This window comes from Nannobrachium achirus (assembly GCF_963921795.1).
Source record: "Nannobrachium achirus genome assembly, chromosome: 14".
Classification (NCBI taxonomy): Eukaryota; Metazoa; Chordata; class Actinopteri; order Myctophiformes; family Myctophidae; genus Nannobrachium; species Nannobrachium achirus.
Genome location: NC_137821.1, coordinates 51,685,209 through 51,705,816, shown reverse-complemented (window position 1 = coordinate 51,705,816; position 20,608 = coordinate 51,685,209). Strand labels below are relative to the sequence as shown.

The 20,608-nt window shown below is 42.3% G+C and overlaps 1 protein-coding gene across 2 annotated transcripts in view; it reads right to left on the bottom strand.

Moving 5' to 3' along the window:
- cyld3 (cylindromatosis (turban tumor syndrome) 3) overlaps window positions 1-11,177 on the bottom strand; it is a 35,470-nt gene extending 24,293 nt beyond the window's left edge. The window contains exons 1-6 of one of the 2 annotated variants that reach the window (XM_080741887.1): window positions 11,110-11,177; window positions 8,774-9,009; window positions 7,318-7,438; window positions 5,117-5,274; window positions 915-1,144; window positions 37-159 (exon numbers count right to left, since the gene is read on the bottom strand). In XM_080741887.1, coding sequence (XP_080598013.1) covers window positions 37-159; window positions 915-1,144; window positions 5,117-5,274; window positions 7,318-7,438; window positions 8,774-8,956 — 815 coding nt within the window. In that variant the 5' untranslated portion in view covers window positions 8,957-9,009; window positions 11,110-11,177. Of the gene's footprint in view, window positions 1-36; window positions 160-914; window positions 1,145-5,116; window positions 5,275-7,317; window positions 7,439-8,773; window positions 9,087-11,109 lie in introns of those variants that run through there. The other variant, XM_080741888.1, reaches the window with a different exon arrangement.
- Window positions 11,178-20,608: the final 9,431 nt, after the last annotated feature.

Genomic DNA, 20,608 nt, shown 5'->3' with positions numbered 1-20,608 from the left:
GATCAGGTAACTATGTATCAGTAGTAACAGGCCTACCCCTGGGCTGTGAGAGGGACAGAGTCCGCCGTACGGGACAGCAGCTGCTGCTGCTGCTGCAGAGCGCGTTGCTGGGGGCTGCGACCGCTGGGAGGCTGATGGTGAAGGTTCTGGCCCTGCTGGCTAGAAGGAAATACAATACTTTCATTGGCTCTTTAGAAATCACAACAATGTCAAGATTTATTGACTGTTATGGACACTTTTGTTTGGGCACTGTATTGTATTGATAGTTGTGCTTAAGGATTGCTTTTTTTGTTCAAGTTGTCTGTTTCACGTTGAGCACTGACAGCTTTTTGACACTTTATATACCGGTATATAGTCTTCGTCCCCTTTTTTTGATGTACCTTGCTCTTTACTGTACTCTGTTCTTTTTTTATTCTTTTCATACATCTCTGTAACTTTGTAAATATCCTTATAATGCTGTACTGCCTCTGGGCGACTGATTTTACCACTTGGGATAATAAAGGTATCTATCTATCTATCTATCTATATGTCTGTCTGTCTGTCTGTCTGTCTATCTATCTAAAGAGAGGTGGTGCAATAGTTTTGTACTTTTTCTGTCTTGCATGTGTCTATGGAGTTAACAGTACCCCCTTTTCCTGATTGCTGAATCCAAGTACCCCCATTTTTTCTCTAAAATACTGACATCAAAAGTCCAGCTTTATGTTTTATGTTGAAAATAAAAGTAAGTAGCCTGGTTAATTTGGTTTGAAGCTATACAGAGCAGCACAGTTCACATACATTTGTCAATATTCTATCATTAAACATAACAGTAAAATATATTTTTTCCCATTTTCCATGTTCTCTCAAGTACCCCCTGTAGTACCTCTGCGTACCCCTAGGTACCCACCCATTTGAGAAACACTGGAGTTGCCTACCTGTGGTTGTTGTTAGCGGGGTAGTAGCTGGCGCCGGGCCCGTCGCTGCGACGGGACTCTCGGGGCTCGCGGACGCGCTCGTGCTCGCTAGCGCCGCCGCCGCCGCTGGAGGACCACTGGCGTAGCCGGATGTGACTGACGGGGAGGAAGAGGGCGGAGGCATCGGGGCAGACGAAGAGCTGGTGGCCCTTATAGGAGCCGTTGCTTACACCTCGACCTACCGCTGAGCCCTGGGGGAGAGAGAGAGAAAGACGTTTTCAGGCCAAGGACCCCTTAGTTGAGAGAGAGATGAAGCAGGGACCCCCACAACCTGTTTCCATATAGATTCATCTTTTGACAGCACAATCATCAACCTGTTTCCATATAGTTTCATCTTTTGACAGCACAATCATCAGTGTATTTTGGAATCATGTCAATTTGTGGTTTCAGATACTTAAAGGCCCACTTCACCTCTGGGACAACCAGATCTTATTTTATTGTTGTTTGGGACACGATCAACACAATCCTTATTTTTTGTATTTCAGCATGACCAGTGATGCATTCAATCATGCTACATTATATGATGCAAAATGCATCACGAGTCATGCTGAAATACTAAACTATCTCAAAACACAGATTGAACACAAAAAATAACTCAAGATTGTATTGATCGTGTCCCAAACCAGAGATGGGGACTCGAGTTAAAGACTCGTCACTCGAGTCGAATCGAGTGACACTTTTGGCGACTCGTCACTCGACTCGGACTCGCCCCTCAAAGACTCGAGACTCCACTCGACTCGTGATCATAAGACTCGTGAAGTTCACGAGTCTTAAAATATTTTAAGCACTATAATGCATGACAAGCCCGACAAATATTGTCCTTTCCTTCTCCTTTCTTCTTTCTTTCTTCTCTGGTGCGCGGCTGAGCGCCGCTGTACGGCTGAGCGCTGCGCAAGGACACAGGGGCGACCGGGTTGTTTTTCCCAACGTACTTAAGCGCAACGGTGGGGGCCCAGGAGCGCTTCGCTGTGTTCACTTGGACCGCGCAGAGCGGCCCGTTGGGAAAAACGCAGTCTGTCTCGCAAAGCGTGGCAGACACAGCCGTCTGCATGGACCTTTCATCGTAAGATTTAAATATTAAAACGGCGAAATAAAACACACATGTTTAGCTCATCATCAGCTATTGTACTTCAGCTAACTTGGCATTTGTTTAATAATTTGATAAAATGATAGGATTATCTGTGAGAACCTGCTTATCTAATGTCGGGTTTCTCTCCGAGCGCATCCTCCTCTCGTCTTGTTCCACCAGCTGCAGGCAGCTATAGTCTAATAGCTGAGCTCATTAACCCCTCGTACTTATTGTTTAAAGCATTAACGTGAGGTTACGCCCCATGCCCTGTAAGCCCTACTGTTACACTGCTAGAGGATTATTAAATTGTTTTTGTATCTGTTGCGCTCGCGCGTATATAGTGCGTCTTTTCAAAAGAGAAGATCTATACGCGCCATGACACGGTGGATTAATAGCTTGCAACTCTGATTTTTTGGGAGCCTTATAGGCTAAACAATATAAGCCATCTAGTTGATTTTGTTAGGCTTATAGGCTGAACAATAAACCTATAGGCTATTACTGTAGTTCATATAGGTTGTTGTCACTAAATTCTTGCTATTGAATATTATGCTGTATCAATGACTAAGTAATGTAATCAATCCTGACATAGGCTACTGTCTGCTTATATTAATACAGTAAAAGAGTGATTATGAATGAAACAATCATGCAGTTGCCAGTACATAATTTAATTAATATACGCCGGTAACTAACGTCAGTGATGTAAAATGTATTCCCACTAAGAGTACACGTCGCTATGGTAACCATAGAGTTATAATAAGAAGATGGTAACCCGTATCGATACGTTTTACGTAACTGCCATAAAGTGTTATGTTGCATAGGCTACTGTCCAGCTGGCGGCTGCTTCAAATAGAGAAATTGTGATTGCTTCGCAATTCGTATTAAAAACAACATTTGAATACTGTATAGCTCAAACTCTCTTAGGAAAAGGTTAGTACAGAAAGCTACAAAGGTCTACTAAAAGGATTTAAACACAAGAAAGCACAATGGCTTGTTTACATTGTCATTGAGGTCCTTTCGTACAGCATTCAAAAAAGTGTCAAGCAACTGAAGCAAGTGTGGCTGGCTTTGGGATTATTTTATTAACAAAGAAAGTCGTCGGATGATGATCGGGATTCGGGACGGGGACCCTACTATTGGACATAACTGCGTTGCTTCCAAGGAACTTTCACCGAGGATGGAGGCAGGAGGTCTACTTCAGAGATGTTTCCTGGGGGAAATGGATCCATTATTATTAATCGTGGAACTTTTAACTGCCTCCGTAGCGTGACTGTAAGTACATACATTCATGTGTCTTTCCTAATTTAGCCTGCCATGGCTGCTGCTTTAGCTGTATCTGTGAGTACCGGGTGATCATGATGCGCCATGTAACTTTTTTAGCTGGAGGCTAGATCATTATAAAAAATAATTAAAAAAGATATATATGTATATAAAGACTCGTAACTCGACTCGGACTCGCCACTTAAAGACTTGAGACTCGACTCGACTCGTCCCCCAAACTGCCCAAAGACTCGTAACTCGACTCGGACTCGCCACTTAAAGACTCTTGACTCGACTCGACTCGTGATCACGAGACTCGTGGGCATCTCTGTCCCAAACAACAATAAAATAAGATCTGGTAGTCCCAGAGGTGAAGTGGGCCTTTAACCACTTGAACCGTCAATACCTAAAAAAAAAAAAAAAAAAAAAACACACAACTTTTCAGTCTGTACTTACTTAGTGTGCTCTTTTTTTTCCTCTAACCCAAAGCTCTTTGCCAAAAATAGCCGATCAATAGCCGGGTTCAAGTGGTTAATATAAAGAAAAAAAAGGTTCTATCACACAAAGATTTGGAGGACCCCCTGTAGTAGCTCTAGTAGCTCTGAGGACCCCCTAGGGGTCCCGGACCCCCTGTTGAAGACCCCTGCAGTAGCTAATCATCCTCCTGTGTAGGGATGGGACAATATGAAAATATTTCATGTCACGATTATTGTAGTCTTGCATAGCCAGACAACTATTCCACCATCTACGAATGCTACATAGTCTGTTAGCTCCTGAATGGCGACTCGGCGAGTAATACTGTAGAAGCTGGCATTTCCGATCGTGAAAATATATTTTAAAATGTCATTTCTGCTAAATATGCAAGCTAAATATGCTTAGATGATTTTTATTTATATTAGGATAAATGTGTGCGATGTTAAAAACGAAACGGAAGTGGGTAGGAGACTGTACTTCCGCTTTATCCAGATACTCATCACAAGACCTCCGTCGCCCCAGTATGACGGGAGCATTTCCAAATCGCGGGAGTCAACTGTCTGCATGCTAACATCACTGATACTAAACAGTGTCGCCACCATGGTAACAATGCCCAACTGACATCACTGACTGACATCACTACTGTGCCCAAATTTGGAGATGACATCACAGACTGGCTGGACATAGAACGGGGACTGCCCATAAGTCCTACATCTCATTAGTCCTACTTTGGTTAGGTTTAGGTTTTAGGGTTTAGGTTTAGGCATAGTTTTACTGAGGTTAGGGTTTGGGCTAGGTTTAGGCATAGTTTTACTGAGGTTAGGTTTAGGTTTAGGCATAGTCTTTTTACCAGATTAACATTCACCAGATTCGGACTAATGGGATGTAGAAACAATGAGATGTTGAACCAATGCCATGGCACCCACAGAACACCATATATGGGCATAAAAGAGTGCCAGACAGACAGACAGACAGATATAACGGGTATTGGCCGCTCCAAAAAAAACATCTGGCTAAAGCCCTTTGCACACAGGCGCGTTTAATCGCACGGATAAAACGGACAATATAAAAGAAAACAATGATTCTCTATGACCTCATGCACACCGGCTCCGAATTAGCCGTGCGACGAGTGGCTGCCGCCGTGCGTTTTTTTCTCGATCGAACCCAGTTCGATTTGTGCGTCTTGTCGCATGCGGTAAAAAACTCATCACTCCTTTTATGACTCCTTTTTGGATCCGCAGCGCCGATTCCGCACAGCCTTGCACACCAAATCCAATGCGTTTTATTCATGCCGCAAACGAAAAAAACGCAACTGTCCTGTGTGCAAAGGGCTTAACCCTAACCATGAAAACAGAGATCTTACTTTCAGCTGGACCCCAAACAGCACACAGCTGCTTCCTCTGGTCAGAGGACCTCTGTGTCGGAGCTCCGCCTCCGCCAGCTCGTCTGGTTGGCCGATCTGAGCCCACAGGCGGGTTCCCAGGGGCACCGCAGCCAATCGCTGAAGCTTCCCAGGATCATCTTTAAAAGAAAAGAGGGGAAAAAAGGAGTTAAAGCCTAAATGTAGATGACTTTAGAGATACTGTAGATACTGTGTACCGTTTTGCGTGATTTTAGGCCAAAGTATGTAGGAGCAGTGTCCAAAAATGTGTTTTGCAAAGATTGGCCTGTTGGTGGCACTAGAAGAGGGCTATGTGAGAAATCAGGGGTGGAGGTTGTGATTAGGGCTGTCGCGATTAGGAATTTCTGGAGACGATTAATCGTCATACTAAATAATCGCGATTGACGAATATATTGTCTTTTTTTTATGCCACTATGATGAGCTTTGATAATACTCATACTGTACACCTTAGAAGAGCAATTTTGAACATCAGTTCAGTGGTGTAAAGTAACTAGTACATTTACTTGCAAACTTTAGCCCTATTTTATACCGTGGTTATTTGAAAATAGCCCATCTACAAGCTCACAACGCGTCGCGTTGCAATGTGAAAATAGCCGATCTACAAGCTCACAGCGCGTCGCGAGGCGTTGTGAAAATAGCCGACAACTGCAAAAATAGCCGACAACTGAAACCTAGTGGCAATAGCCGATAATGTTTATAACGATCCAACATCTATACTCTAGTCGCCATCTGTGTGATCATCATCATCATCATCCCCTCCACAGCAGAGTAGCAGCACTAAGCTAAGCTGCAGTATAGGCATTGACTCCAGTCCTCTGTGTTGAAACGAAAGTGAAAGCCTTTTTCTTTTTATGTATCAAAAGGAATATAGTCCCGGGATGCGTATGGTACATGTGTCCGTCTGGAAAAAGTTATTGATCAGATCGGTTGAAACAAACTTTTTAAGCATGTTTAGTTAGCCAGCCAGCCTGCCTGCCGTGTGACTTTGCCAAAAAATAGCCGATCTACTGTACAAGCTCACATCGTGATTTCTTTTGTCACAATAATCGTGAGATGACATTTTCACATCGTCCCGTCCCTACTGGCCCACAGCATCCCTCAGCGTGAAGAGAACCCAGGACCTTCTAGTTGTGAGGCGACAGCGCTACCGACTCCGCCACCCTTGTCCATCTGCAGTAGGGATGTCCGATATTGACTTTTTTACCGATTACCGATAATATCCAACTCTTAATTCCCGATACCGATATTAACCAATTCCGATACCGATATATGCTAATATTTTATCTAACAGTGATTCTCAACCATTTCAATTTCAAGGACTCCCAGTTTGAAATGCATTAGGTTACTGACCCCCATTTAATGGCATTTATATATCGCTGGGACCTCAATTTATATTTTAAAATCATATTAAGAGTGTACAAATGGAATGGGTCCATTTGGTTCCATTTGTACACTAAGAGTTACAGACCTGTAAGGGTCCATTTGGTTCCATTTGTACACTCAGAGTTACAGACCCCTAAGGGTCCATTTGGTTCCATTTGTACACTCTAGAGTTACAGACCCATAAGGTTCCATTTGTTTTGATTTGTACACTCTAGAGTTACAGACCCATAAGGGTCCATTTGGTTCTGTGTGTGTGTGTGTGTGTGTGTGTGTGTGTGTGTGTGTGTGTGTGTGTGTGTGTGTGTGTGTGTGTGTGTGTGTGTGTGTGTGTGTGTGTGTGTTGCTAGAAACTAGCCAAGCAAACTAGCTACTTGTGTGAGCAACACCTATCAAAGAGAGGTCAGGTCAATAGTTGAATAGGCCTTAACGAGCGTCAATTGAGAGTACATTCCTCCACGGCTGTGTGGAAGGGTGCTTGATGGGCCATTAGCGCAGCAGGCAGTGAAGGAGAGAGATTGTCATTGTAACTTATTTCACCTCAATAAGAAATACAATTCGATGTTTGGCACACCCCTAACTACCATACAGTAATAATTCCTGTAAAAAAAAAAGAACAAAAAAAACATAAAAATATTATTATTTCCCCCAAAAAATACCGATACTGATATTTTCCGATATACATTTTTATGCTAATATCGGCCGATAATATCGGACATCCCTAATCTGCAGTATTAATATTAGTAATATGGCCAGTACAGTGTATATATTATTATTCTTACTTAGCAGCAGTTTGTAACGGGTTCCCGGGTCAGTAACAGGCTCCAGCAGACCACAGAAGTCACTGGGAACATCTACCAGGAATTGTCTCTCTAGCTTCATCATCATACCGTTGTCTATGACCTGAGAGAGAGAGAGAGAGAGAGAGAGAGAGAGAGAGAGGGAGGGAGAGGGAGAGAGAGAGAGAGAGAGAGAGAGAGAGAGAGAGAGAGAGAAAATTCTCAGATTGGAGATGAGATAGCGAGATTTATGAGTGACCAGTTATACTGCATTAGACAGGATAGTGGAACATTTCACTCTCTCACTCAGTCACTCACTCACACACTCACACTCACACACTCACACACACACACACACACACACACACATGTGTAAACAAGAAAATATCTAATATATTTATAATTTTCAGGGCCTGATACCACACTGAACTAAGCATAATCAAGTCAATACTGGAGATGTGGCGTAACGGCATGGATTTCTACACAGAGAGGGCAATTCTTTCAACATAAGATTTTGGACAAGGCAATTCTCTTGAATGCTACCTTCAGGTATGGCATGGAAAGAGGTCATTTGCATTTCTTTCACCACAGTAAAAACTGCATCCATGGTCTGGATAGGGCACTTTTTACAGACGGATAAAAGGGCAGGGGCTCAAGCCCCCTTTGATGTCTATGTGTGCACGTGCCTGGCTACGCTTGACTACAAAACATTTCTCCAGGTCACACTGCGTATATTGCCTATCACGGTAGGAAGACCCCTGTAGTAGAGATAATAGGGACTTTAAGCAAGCACGGTTTTCAGGACGGCTCCGTCAGGCGGAAGTACAGCTGCTAAAACGCAATCGCCGTAGCGGTCCAAATCCTTAAGAAAACAGCCGCCGCCGACGGGTTCACACCCTTTTACTGAGCTCTTTGGTTCCCATGGTGACGCGTCTATGCAGCAGACGTTGTAGATGCTACGTGGAAATAGCTTCTGCCGTAGTAGGAACGGCTGCGACGGCAAGCAGGTTTATCTATCGAGCACTGATCCACCGTAGCGCAGTGTCAACCTTTTTTCTGCCTGGGCACACTTTTCATAGCCAAAAGATCCCAGGGCACACTTTTCATTGACCAAAGATCCCAGGGCACACCTAGATTATACGGTGTGTGTGGCTATTTTCAAAACGTTTGCCTCTTTTTTATATTATTTTACAATTTGGCCAATGTTTGACCAGTTTTTATATAGTTTGTTGATTACTTTTGATGCAGTAATGGTCTTTTTTCTTTTCTTTCTTGGGGTATTAAAAAGGTTTTAAAAGTCATTAAATTGTGACTATACTGTAAAATTTCAAAGGACACACCAAAGCATCTCAAGGGCACACCAAAGGTCCGCGGCACACTGGTTGAGAAACACTGCCGTAGCGGACTGCCGTAGCCGTCGTTGCTTAAAGTCCCTAACATTGTGACACTGACACGTTACCTTCACCCACACTTGGTCCACCCTGCTCCTCCCCAGGCCCACAGGGTCTGACATCTCCACGCACATGTTGCCTTGCTCCAGCCTGATGGTCCCCTCCAGCTGGTCCTGGACCTTTAGGTCCGTGGTGATCAGGTACCACCGCGGGGAGCGCCGTCTTTTACTTTGTTCGTGAGCCCCCGACATTGTTGTTGTTGTGCTTTGTGTGTGACTCAAAATTTAAAGCCCTTAATTTTTCTCTGAAACAAGGAAAAGGGTTGTTAGTTGCTTGTCACTGCCGCGTTGTTGCTTGATCGATTGAATACCTTATTAACAGTTTGCAAAACAGTTGCATAATAACAGTTTTTCTCTATGAGTTTGAGTACAAAAGGAGTGCTTTATTGGGTTTTAATCATATTGGCAGACCTTGTATCTGAACTGTCCTGTGCTGTACTTTTCCTATGCGAACTTCTAATAAAGTATTCAATCAATCAATCAAAAAAGGTACAGTGGTACAAATGTACAGTATATATAAAAGGTGCTGAAAGGATAACACAAAAAGCAGGACTTATTTCCATTGTGGTCCTGTGTATTCAATTCATCTTGACATTTTGAATACAAACAATAATATACAATAATACCAGTAAGACTCCCTAATCTGGAGATAAGCGACTGTCACATCGCATACACAAACTTTAGAAGGCAATCGTAGCCAATCAGAAGGGTAACAGGGAAATGGGACAGATCCATGTTAATGACATGACTTTAGAGATACTGTGTGTGTACCGCTTTGCGTGATTTTAGGCCAAAATCTGTAGGAGCAGTGTCCAAAAATGTGTTTTGCAAAAAAACGGCCTGATGGTGGCGCTAGAGCAGGGCCATGTGAGAAATCAGGGGCAGAGGTTGTGATTTGCCATCCAAGGAGTGTGTGTGTGTGTGTGTGTGTGTGTGCGCAAAGTTTGGCATCAATATGGCCAACTTTAGCGGAGATAATATAGGGCAAAAGTGTGATGTGACGGACAGACAGACAGACGGACGGACGGACAGACAGACAGCCGGTGGAGCTTTTCATAGTAACTTGCGACCTGAGTCGCAAAAACATCATATATACTAGTAGTATAACAAAAAAGGAAAAACATAAAAGAAAATATGTACATTAAACAGTTGGGGAATGTGGGGCTGGTGATTTCTGGTGATATTAGTTTCGACGTTTTACAGGGACCAGTTACAAATTGCAGTGAGACAGATAACCTGGTATGTGCTCTCTTAGAGCGTTTTTTGAAGGAGGGTGTTGGTACTAGGGCATTCCATTTTCTTAGTGGCAGAAGCAGTAGAATGAATTCAACTCAGGAACTCCTCCAAAAAACAACGACCTTACTGTAATCTACAACACTGGTTCCCAAACACTGGGTCGGGACCCATTTGTGGGTCGCGGAGAGATTTTTTGCGACCATAGGTGACATTTAGTATGAAAACCTGCAGATCATGTGTGTGCGTCTGTCACACCTCATGTCATGCTCCATGTACGGCCAAGATCCATGATGTCAGCAATATTAAGCCCATATCTGGGAATGCCCATACATGGACATATTGTGTCAGTCTCATGATAACCAGTGTGGTTGTCGCAAAGCGAGTGACACTTCAAATTAAACTGTCCTTTAAGCCCATATTTGGGAATTCCCATGTCATATTGTATCGGTCTCTGTTGATTCAGGGCGAGGTCGCTTCTCGCCCTTAGGGTGTCTTACTGGTATGGGTCCCTTTGTTTTTGGTTTCCTACATTTAGTTTAAAACTTTTTAATTATTATTATTCAAAATATATGAAAAAAAACATTACCAAAAAGCTTATTTTCTTCTCTCGTAAATTAAAAACAAAATTCAATGACTTATGTATTATTATTATTGTTATTTTCCAGTAATTTCACGCAGAAATCAAAGAAAAAAATTCCATAAATTATAAAACAAATGGCTTTGTGCATTGTGAGCTTGCAGATCAGCTATTTTCTCTAGTTTGGGAAACTTTGGGTAGTTTGGCAAACGTCTGATCTCTCTTTTGGGTCTCAATAGGTCTCAACCTGAAAGGTTTAGGAACCACACTGATCTACAAGCTCACACGATCGGCTGTAGCCTGTATTGCAGATCGGCTGTAGCCTGTATTGCAGATCGGCTGTTTTCGGACGAGCGACACACAGCCGTACGACGCATTACAACTTCATAGACTTCCTATCTCATCACAACAAGTGCATTTTTAACGTTGCCTAAATATCCAGCCATTGATCGTTTGTTTTGGGGCGAAAAGCTAATAAAAAAAGAACATCACAATAACCTAATGACAATAATATTGTAAAAAACCCACTTACCAATAACTTTTATCCTACTCTGAGGAGGGTGAACTCGGTCAACATTACATAGTCCACATCAAATTAATAACAAATGCCCCAAAGCAGGAAGCAGGGAAATGACATGTGCGGCGACCAATGGGGAGTTAGGAAAGTTCCAGGTCCCATTGCCCGTAAGGACGCGTCGTCGTTGTTGTTGTTAGTCGGCTCGTGATTGGGTGAGTGGGTTGTTGGGGGCAACCAGCTGGAGTTCACCTGGTTCTCACTGTTACGTCTTTATGAGTTTAGTTTTTAGAATTAGTTGTTACATTACGGGTTTTTACCAGTGGTGTAAATAAATAAATGTACTTAGTTAAGTACTATACTTAAACTTTCAGTACAGTACTTTTTATTTCCCCCCCAAAAAATGTTTTTTTTTCTTCTTTCTATTGATTACTCATGCATGCCATGGAGACTTATAAATTCAATAATATTTTTGTAACCTATTTGCCAATCAATGGGAGTACATTTATTAAATCAAATGATTGTCTAAGGAATGCAAAAAATAAAAATAACAAATACTCAAGTCTCTATGACATGAATAATCAATAGAAACAAAAGTAGCCTAATGTTGGGGAGGAACTACTCCTCTAAGTACAGTAACAACATTTGTTCTATATATTTCCAATTTGCAACACTTTCACTTCTTCACTACATCTCGGATCAAACCATTGTACTTTTACTCCACACTACATTTATTTGAAAACTTTAGTTACCAGTTACTTTGTAGATTGATACCAAAGTGCAGATGGAACAGGGGTTTGACTTATATTTCAACGGACAACCCTCTTGCTCCTTGCTGCATTCACACAGCAGATGTTAGGTCAGACGGTGGCTGTTTCTTAATTGGTTCAACTATTCTAAAAACGTACCGCCCGAACAGGGACTTGAACCCTGGACCCTCAGATTAAAAGTCTGATGCTCTACCGACTGAGCTATCCGGGCTCTGACCATACTGGTACACGACATTCTATATAAAGGCCACTAGGGGTCCACATGCTCCTTTGCAAGAAGGACCAAGTCTGCGTGCCAATCTCTCCCTTCTCTGTTTCACTCTGAGTTCCTCCTTTTAGTTGACCGTGTATCAGTGAACTGTACTGTGCTCTTGTACTTTTTCCCATACAGAAGTCTGATAAAGTATTCAATCAAAATCACAATAAATCTAATCAGTAGGCTACATCAACATCAATACATCAAATGCATAGAAAAATAGCCGAAGAAAAACGTAGCCCACGTAGACCAAGCACCTATGTTTTATTTAGATTATACTATTTCTATGCATTTGATACTAGTCTGGGATAGGTTAAGTGGGTTATAAGCCTATTGAGTCTATAATGATCATTACTTAGGCCTACATCCTGATAATATTTCTAGAAGAATATAAAACTAGTAAATAAGACGCCTCAGGGCAACATGCGCGCCAATTCTTGGCCATCTGGCCAGTGATGTAGGCCTATATCGGACCAGATACCATGCATGGAGATCGCTGCATGATAGTCAACAATGGAATGTCAGGCCTGGGCCACAGCCAGGTAGTGATCCAGGCACCTAGTCTGGTAATCCAGCCCTTGCAGCGTCGCAGGTTCGAGTCCCGACTCCCGATCCTAATGACCTTTGCTGTGTGTCAACCCTCCCAGTTTCCTGTCAGACTACTGTACACCTATCAATGAAGACCGTCTTGGCGAGTTAGGGCCTGGGTTTGATGCCTGGAGATCTCCATATATGGGCATAAGGGGGTACCATAACAGGTCATCATCTGGGAATGCCAATACTGTATATGGAGATTTTATTTATTTTATCCTTTATTAATAGCCTATATATCCATATATACATATATGGACTTAATATTAACCATTTCGGGGAAGGTAGGGTGTAAATCAGAGTAAAGCAGGCTCTCGGGCCAGTTTTAGGGCCTGAGATTGATGACATCAGAAATCTCCATATATTTTGTTTCTGGGAATGCCCATATATGTACTTTTTATTTTATTTTATCATTTATTCATCATAGTAATCTATGTAGGCTATCCATATGCATACAATATATTTTATGCCCATATACATGGAGATCCCTATCTGAACCAGCCAAGCAGATATGAGCATGGCTTGGCCATCATTTGGCCAGTGATATCGATGACATCAGGGATCTTCGTATTGGCATAAAAGAGATTCTGCAGGGCTTGATTAACACCTCAGAGGGCCCAAGGGCCCAGAGGGCTCAATGTGTACGGGCCCTAACTCGGGGGCCTTAAGAATATCCCACACTAATCAGTCTAAAAGCGCCACATTTTGCACAGATGTAGCTCAGGGCATGCACTAATGATTTAGCTAGGGCGCCCGAGTCGGCGACCTTTGGGGTCGCCACAGCTCCAGAAAGCACCCAAAAAACTCTGAAAAGTGATGACTCATCACTTTTCATCACTAAACCATAATTTTCTGAGGCCATCTGTAGCCCAAGGAATGTTTTTTGTGCAAAACAAATGCTTGCAATGGATTCAGCATCATTACAAACCCCTAGTTAGACCCCTCTCATCCAACTTAAATACCCAGTGTTTTTCTGGGTATTTTCCTCCTGTATAGAAAGTCGATGGGAGCCCAACTTTTTGGCCGCTGTGGTGACCCCGAAGGTCGCCGACTCGGGCGCCCTAGCTAAATCATTAGAGCATACCCTGGGCTACATCTGTGCAACATTTCGCGCTTTTAGACTGATTAGCGCATGTGATCTCCCTTAGGCCCCCGACTACCTGGGCACTGAAGCACAAAGGGGCCCCTGTGTGCGCGCAAAATGTTTTGTAGGTATATGTAGGCATGTAGGTCCAATATAACATCTGCAGCAGCAGTTGGCTCAGCGCGGCCCGGCGGAGTTTTAATCAGTTGACTTGACTTTCATGAAATATTGTACATTGTACAGTATTAACACAATCAGCACTTTTCAGCAGCATTCTCACAGCATTTGTTTCAGGGGGTGGTGGACATCATTTATTTCATTCTGATTAAAAAAAAAAAAGAAAAAAAAAGAAGATTTTGTTTTTTTTGGAGGGCCCTTGATGGGGCATGTGCCCAAAGTGCCCATATGGTAGATCCGGGCCTTTTCTGGGGAATACCCATATATGGACTTTTACATAGGTGATGTCACAGTGACAAGGGAACAACCAATAGACTGTAAAAATGTGTACTGACTGACTGATTACACAGGGACAAGCTGCGACATTTCTCAATTCTCATAGTATGTTGTTAAGCATATAAACAAGCCATTGTGCTTATAGGGTTTAAATCCTTGTAGTCCTTGTATCTGAATTGTACTGTCCTGTGCTTTTCACATGCAAACTTCTAATAAAGTGTTAGATCAATCAATCAATCAATCAATCAATCAATCAAAATCAGTTGAACATTACATGTGGATGGTGTCATAATGTTGATATGGAACACTGATCATTCAAAAAAATGAAAATGGCACTTAATTAGCCTTATGTCAAAAAGGTTGCTGACATAAGTCAGTAGTGCTGTCGCCTCACAGCTAGAAGGTCCTGGGTTCGATTCCCGTCGGGGGACACTGTGGGTGCTGGGGGCGTGTTCCCTCCTCTGTGTCATCAGTGCCCACACCCTAGGTGGGGTTGGCAAAAGGGCCTTTCTGTGTGGAGTTTGCATGTTCTCCCCGTGTCTCCTAGGGTAGATACCCTCACAAAAACATGCAGTAATCCTGGTCTCTATAAAGCCTCCCCTGGCCAGCCGGGGCGCCTGATGGAGGGGAATGGAACTGGTTGGAATAACGTGTTCCTTCCACGTGCTACGTCCAACCGGGGAAGCTCCCCCTGTCAGGTGATAAGAAGCGGCCTGCTCACTCCTCATGCATTGAAGGAAGCATGAGCTCAGTTCGGGGCCCTCCCCAGGTTGGCAGAGGTAGAGTAGAGCCCAGGATCACAGCTTAGGCAATTGGCACCGGGTGAAAAAAATGGGTTACAAAAATCGTGGGATAAAAATTAAAAAAAAAAAAAAAAGGTTGCTGATCCCTGCTTACATGTACATTAAAAACAAAAAATTATGTTGTAACACTGCTTTATAAAGATAATTATAATTCATCATAAGCTACTACAATCACTGTAATTATAGGCTAGAACTCATAAATCAATGAATGAAATTATTCTAATACCCGAACTTGTGCTTTGGTGCAGCACTTTGGTCAACAATTGTTATTTTTATTGTGCTATATTCATTTGATTTGATTCAGGAGTCAAACACGACGTGCACCCTGAAGTTGTAAAGTCCCACTTGACTTGTTTGCTATTAACTGTGGTTGCTTAGCGACTAGCCATCCCACGCAGTCCCTTCAGACGATGGGATCAGGACTACCAATAGACACACTGGCCAACTACTCGGAACATTATGGGCGTTACTTAGACGGGGAAATTCCATTCATGTCAAACACCGTAAAAGGTATGCACGGCGTGCATTGCACGCACACACGCACGCGCGTGCACACACACACACACACACACACACACACACACACACACACACACACACACACAGAGAGAGAGAGAGAGAGAGTGCATAGTAAGAAAAAACATGCTTTAGAAGGAAATATTTTACTTAAAGGGGAGAACCACTTTTTTTGTGCTTTCTCACACATACTGAAGTCTCCAGAGAAAGAATTATGCTCATTCCTCCTCCTCAAAGGCCTGACATTACATATCAAACCTAATTAATTATATTATTGCATTATCAAATGACAAACTTGCATTTCATGATTTTACTATCATACTAATGCTCCCTTTGCATTTTTGTCTTTTCAAAAATAAAATGCAAAAAAATAAATACAAAAAAATAGAAACAAAAAGAACTGGACAAACCAGACTCTATTCTAAAATGAAAGATAAATGCCAGTGCATGGAATGACGCTCTGCCAGAGACAGAGTAATTCCTAGCTAAGTAATTCCATCATCAAACGCAATATTAATGCTCATTCTTTAGGGCAATGTTATGAGATGTTTTAACCCTTAAGTGCTGTTCGGGTCATTTTGACCCGTTTTACATTTTCATTTGGAAAAAAAAGGTAGAAGTTAAAAATGTTTCCACCTGAAACTCACTGGCCTTAAAGATTCTTCTGAGATGAACATGTAAAAAAAATATTTTTGCACTACACCCATGCTACACCCCCCTCATATTTTTTGAACCTTAAGTGCTGTTCGGGTCATTTTGACCCGGAAGCACAGAAATACACAGTATTATGCCAAAACACAGACACACAGTCACCCCCACTTCTAACACCCCCCTTCCGAAGCCCCATTCCGAACCCTCCCCCCCTTCCTATAAGCATGAGCAATATTGCCCAGTATTAAATGAAGTCGTTTTTTTTTACATGGATTTCAGCTAAATCAGTAAAAACGCCTAGCTCTTTCAGTGTTTAATGTGATATAGCAAAGCAGAAATGCAAACATTTACCAAATATATCATATGAATTGTTTGGTATTGAGTCAAAGTCAATGTATCATGATGATTTGTTAAGTTAAAATTTATATTAGTGTTGTTTTTTTTAAACCAAATATCCACCGGGTCAAAATGACCCGAACAGAACGAAGGTGTAGTGAATCTGAACAGAACTTAAGGGTTAAGGGACACATTCAAGTATACCAACAGAATAGGGAGTTTTAAAACGACTGAGGGACTGAGCAAGGTGCCATTCCTTACATTCCTCACCCGGCAACTCAATCACCACATTTGGTCCTGCTCAGGTGTGTCGCACCAAATTCTGGGCCCTGGGTGCTTTAGCTATTGAAAAATAGCAGATATACAAGCTCACAGCGCGGCACCGAGTGCCATGCTGCGAGCTTGTATATCTGCTATTTTTGAAAAATCGTGAACTTTGTGCAAGTCTTTGAATGTTTCAAATCCTTCTAAGGCTTTTTGAAAAACCTATGTTTTTATGTCAGTGGTGCTCAAACCTTTTCACCCCAAAATGATATGTATTTGGCCACGGACCTCCATCTCAAAATATTTAGTTCCAGGGACCTCCCCAGAAGCAATATTTGAGTTACAAATGTTCCCTTAAAAAATACACATATTCAAAGATTTGCACACATTTTCACGATTTAAAAAAAAAACAGCAGATCTACAAGCTCGCAGTGCCGCGCTGTGAGCGCTGTGAGTCTTGGCTCTGTTCAGGCCAAGACGGAAACAGCAAGACACAGAATCTCCGGTTTACTTCCCACATCCGCGTGACAGATATGGGAACCCTTTTAGGAGGCGGGAAGCAGGTTTGGAGTCTATTCATAATGGGAGAGTGAACGTGATCACATGTAGCTTCTGAACCATTCTTTAGCTCCACTAGACCTTACCCGTTCAAAGATATGTGCTCCAAAATATGTGTGGGTTGTGGGGAAAGTTACTGTAACTGGTGCGTGCGTGAGAATATGTGGGAGCATCATAATGTAAGGAGCAGCCCATGGAGGAGTGTATATTTATGATGGATACAAATAATTTAACAGCAAAATTAGGTGAATAGAGGTATGGGGATGTATGCACTTACTCCACATAGTTTTTCCATACCCGTTGAAAGATGACCCGGTGCATGCATGACCCATGCATGCAGAGAGAGAGAGAGAGAGAGAGAGAGAGAGAGAGAGAGTGTGTGTCTCTTCACTGCAACATTCCTAACTGTGAGAGAGGTGTGTGTGGGGCTATGGGATCCCATGGCCTGGAGGAACGGACCGTAACCCTGACAACAGGCTGAGCTGAACAGGCTGTGCTGTACAGAAGTGGTGAAGAAACGCGAATAAATATCTTGAATTTGGTAAAAATGGAAATCGGGCTCGGTCACCGTCAGTATAATGCTAATGGCCAATGTCATGTGAAAATTGGGATCAGTTGCTGAAGAGATAAAGGTGGAAATGCATTTTGTGACTGACAGTACTACTGACCTCTCTCTAAAATTATAGTATGGATGGTCACTGAACTAGATTTAGTCACTGAACTAAATATTGGACCTGACCATCACAAGCCACATAATATTACCAAAATGTTCATACTAAAATGTATTTTTTCAGCGACACAAATAAGGAGAAAATCATCTTTATCATCGCACTTTCTCTGTCCCAGCAACACACTTAACCCTAACTTCAGCAGGCAGGATCTGATCAGGGCGGATCTGATGTGATTCTTCTCTGTGATGGGCTCCGTGCCAACATGTTTTACTCTGCCACACCAAATATTGTTTATTCTTATCAATAAATATGATTGCATTCATGTCAAATATCATCCATGTTCATATCAATAAATATCATTGCATTCTTCCTATGGTGCGAAGACTCTTGAGTTGGACTGATCATCCAAGGATATCGAGTGGGACGGCTATATCCTTTCTGTTTTGTCAAGTTCAGGGGGTTCGTCATAGTTGTGCGTTGAGGAGTGGGGTCGGGGTTGAACGATGTTCAACACACAGATACTATAAGTTATCCATGATACAGTGCATTACAGTACATCTCAGTATTAGTAAACCTTTTTGAGTATAATGTCAATGTCACTTGCAATTGCAGACGCCACTTTGGTTTAGTGTCTTTTTCTAAAAGACAGCCAGCTTCTAGAATCTAGAGACAAGGGGCACTATTTTGATTGTCTTAAAGGAGTAGTTCTCCCCCAAAATGATTTTTTTTTTCCTATTGATTACTCATGCCATAGAGACTTGATTTCAATAATATTTTTTTGTATTTGTCGCAAGACAAAAATGTGATTATAGTAAATTTACCCCCATTGATTCCGGATGGAGACCCAAATGCATGGCCCTGGAGGGGGGACCCAAATGCATGGCAATGGATGGGGAAACCCTCAGGGTAAGTTTTCTATAATAAATGATTTGTCTTAGGAATGCGACAAAAAACAAAAAGGTCTCCATGGCGTGAGTAATCAATAGAAAAAAAGTCATTTTGGGGGTGAACTACTCCAAGTACCAGCTCTTATGCCTTAACTTAAAGGCCTATCCATACTGCCCCCGACCTTTCGTCAGAAAGGTCCAGTTCAACTCAAAAATGACATCACTCGCATCTTCTGAAAAGCATTACCCCGAATTAGAGTTCGGAAAGCTGCAGGTCGGAAAGTCGCTACAGCCATTTATAGTCTATAGTGTCTATCAGGTTCCAGCAAAGGTTTGTGTCTTTGATGCCAAATGTCTGTACCTTGACTGTGCTTGACACATTTTGCACACGTTGTCGTGCACCAAAGCTGATCTAAAAGCTCACACCACGTGCATTGTGACACGTTTGTGTGAGCTTGTAGATCTGCTATGTTCAGAGCGTGTCGGCAGCGTGCAACTAAGTACCGTCTCTAAGTCAGATGTTAGAGGGAGCTGACATCTCGAGACAGCCCTGTGCAAAACAACTACATCCAGGATGTTGGCTTCATAGCAGCTTCTGACTGGGGAAACGGACTGGTTTCAATCCAGCAATGGTACAAGGCAGTGGTGAGAGAAACAAACAAAAAAAGCACAGGTCCACTCACTAAAGTTCCAGGGTCCGGCCAGAGGTCAGAATCCAAAAAGAAGAAAGGCTGCACCTCTTCATCAGTCCGATGAGGAGGCTTGAAACGTCACGTCCAATTGGTGGAAACCAACATATCGTCATTGTCGGGTGGAAGCCTTGTATGTCCAAAACCGTTCGTTTTGTATTTATCGTTTTAAAAATGATCTAAACTAGTGAAAATAGCCGATCTACAAGCACACAACGCCTCGCACTCATTAGTCTTGTGTGATGAACCAGGGCTTTACTTTACGGAAACACTTAAAAATGTGAAACTTAGATACAAGGTTTCTGCCCGACAGTGACGATATTTTTAACTTTGGAGCACGATCGAGTGTGTGGACAACTGGACATAGCAGTAGTGACTGCTGAGTCTGGCATGATTGTCCTTTATCGAAGAAAACGCTTGCAGGAGTTTCCATGTATTCCTCTATCAGTTGCATCGACAATATTCCAGAGTACTTCAGCTCTTCAAAAGAGGCAGTGGCAGATGTCCATTCAAGTAGCATTTAAATAAGTATATGAATAAATAAATATCTATCTTCCAGTAAGACAGTTTACCACATTAGAACGTACTGTATACTCTTCTTAGTGTGAGGTACGTTGTCAGCTAAAGAGAAGTATGCGTCTTTGTGTGGGCGTCTAAAACTGGCACGCAACGGAATGATCTCTGTGGTAAACCGCACCCATCTGGTACATCTGGCAGTTTAAAGGAGTAGTTCACCCCCAAAATGACATCTTTTCTATTGATTACTTATGCCATGGAGACAAAAAATGTGTTATGCAAAAATGGAAATTTACCCCTATTTATTCCGGATGGGGACCCAAATGCATCCGGAATAAATGGGGGTACATTTATTGCATTCAAATGAGTGTCTTAAGAATGCGAAAAATACAAAATAATATTATTGAACTCAAAGTCATTTTGGGGGTGAACTACTCCTTTAAAACAAAGATTTAACACGCTATTCAAAGTA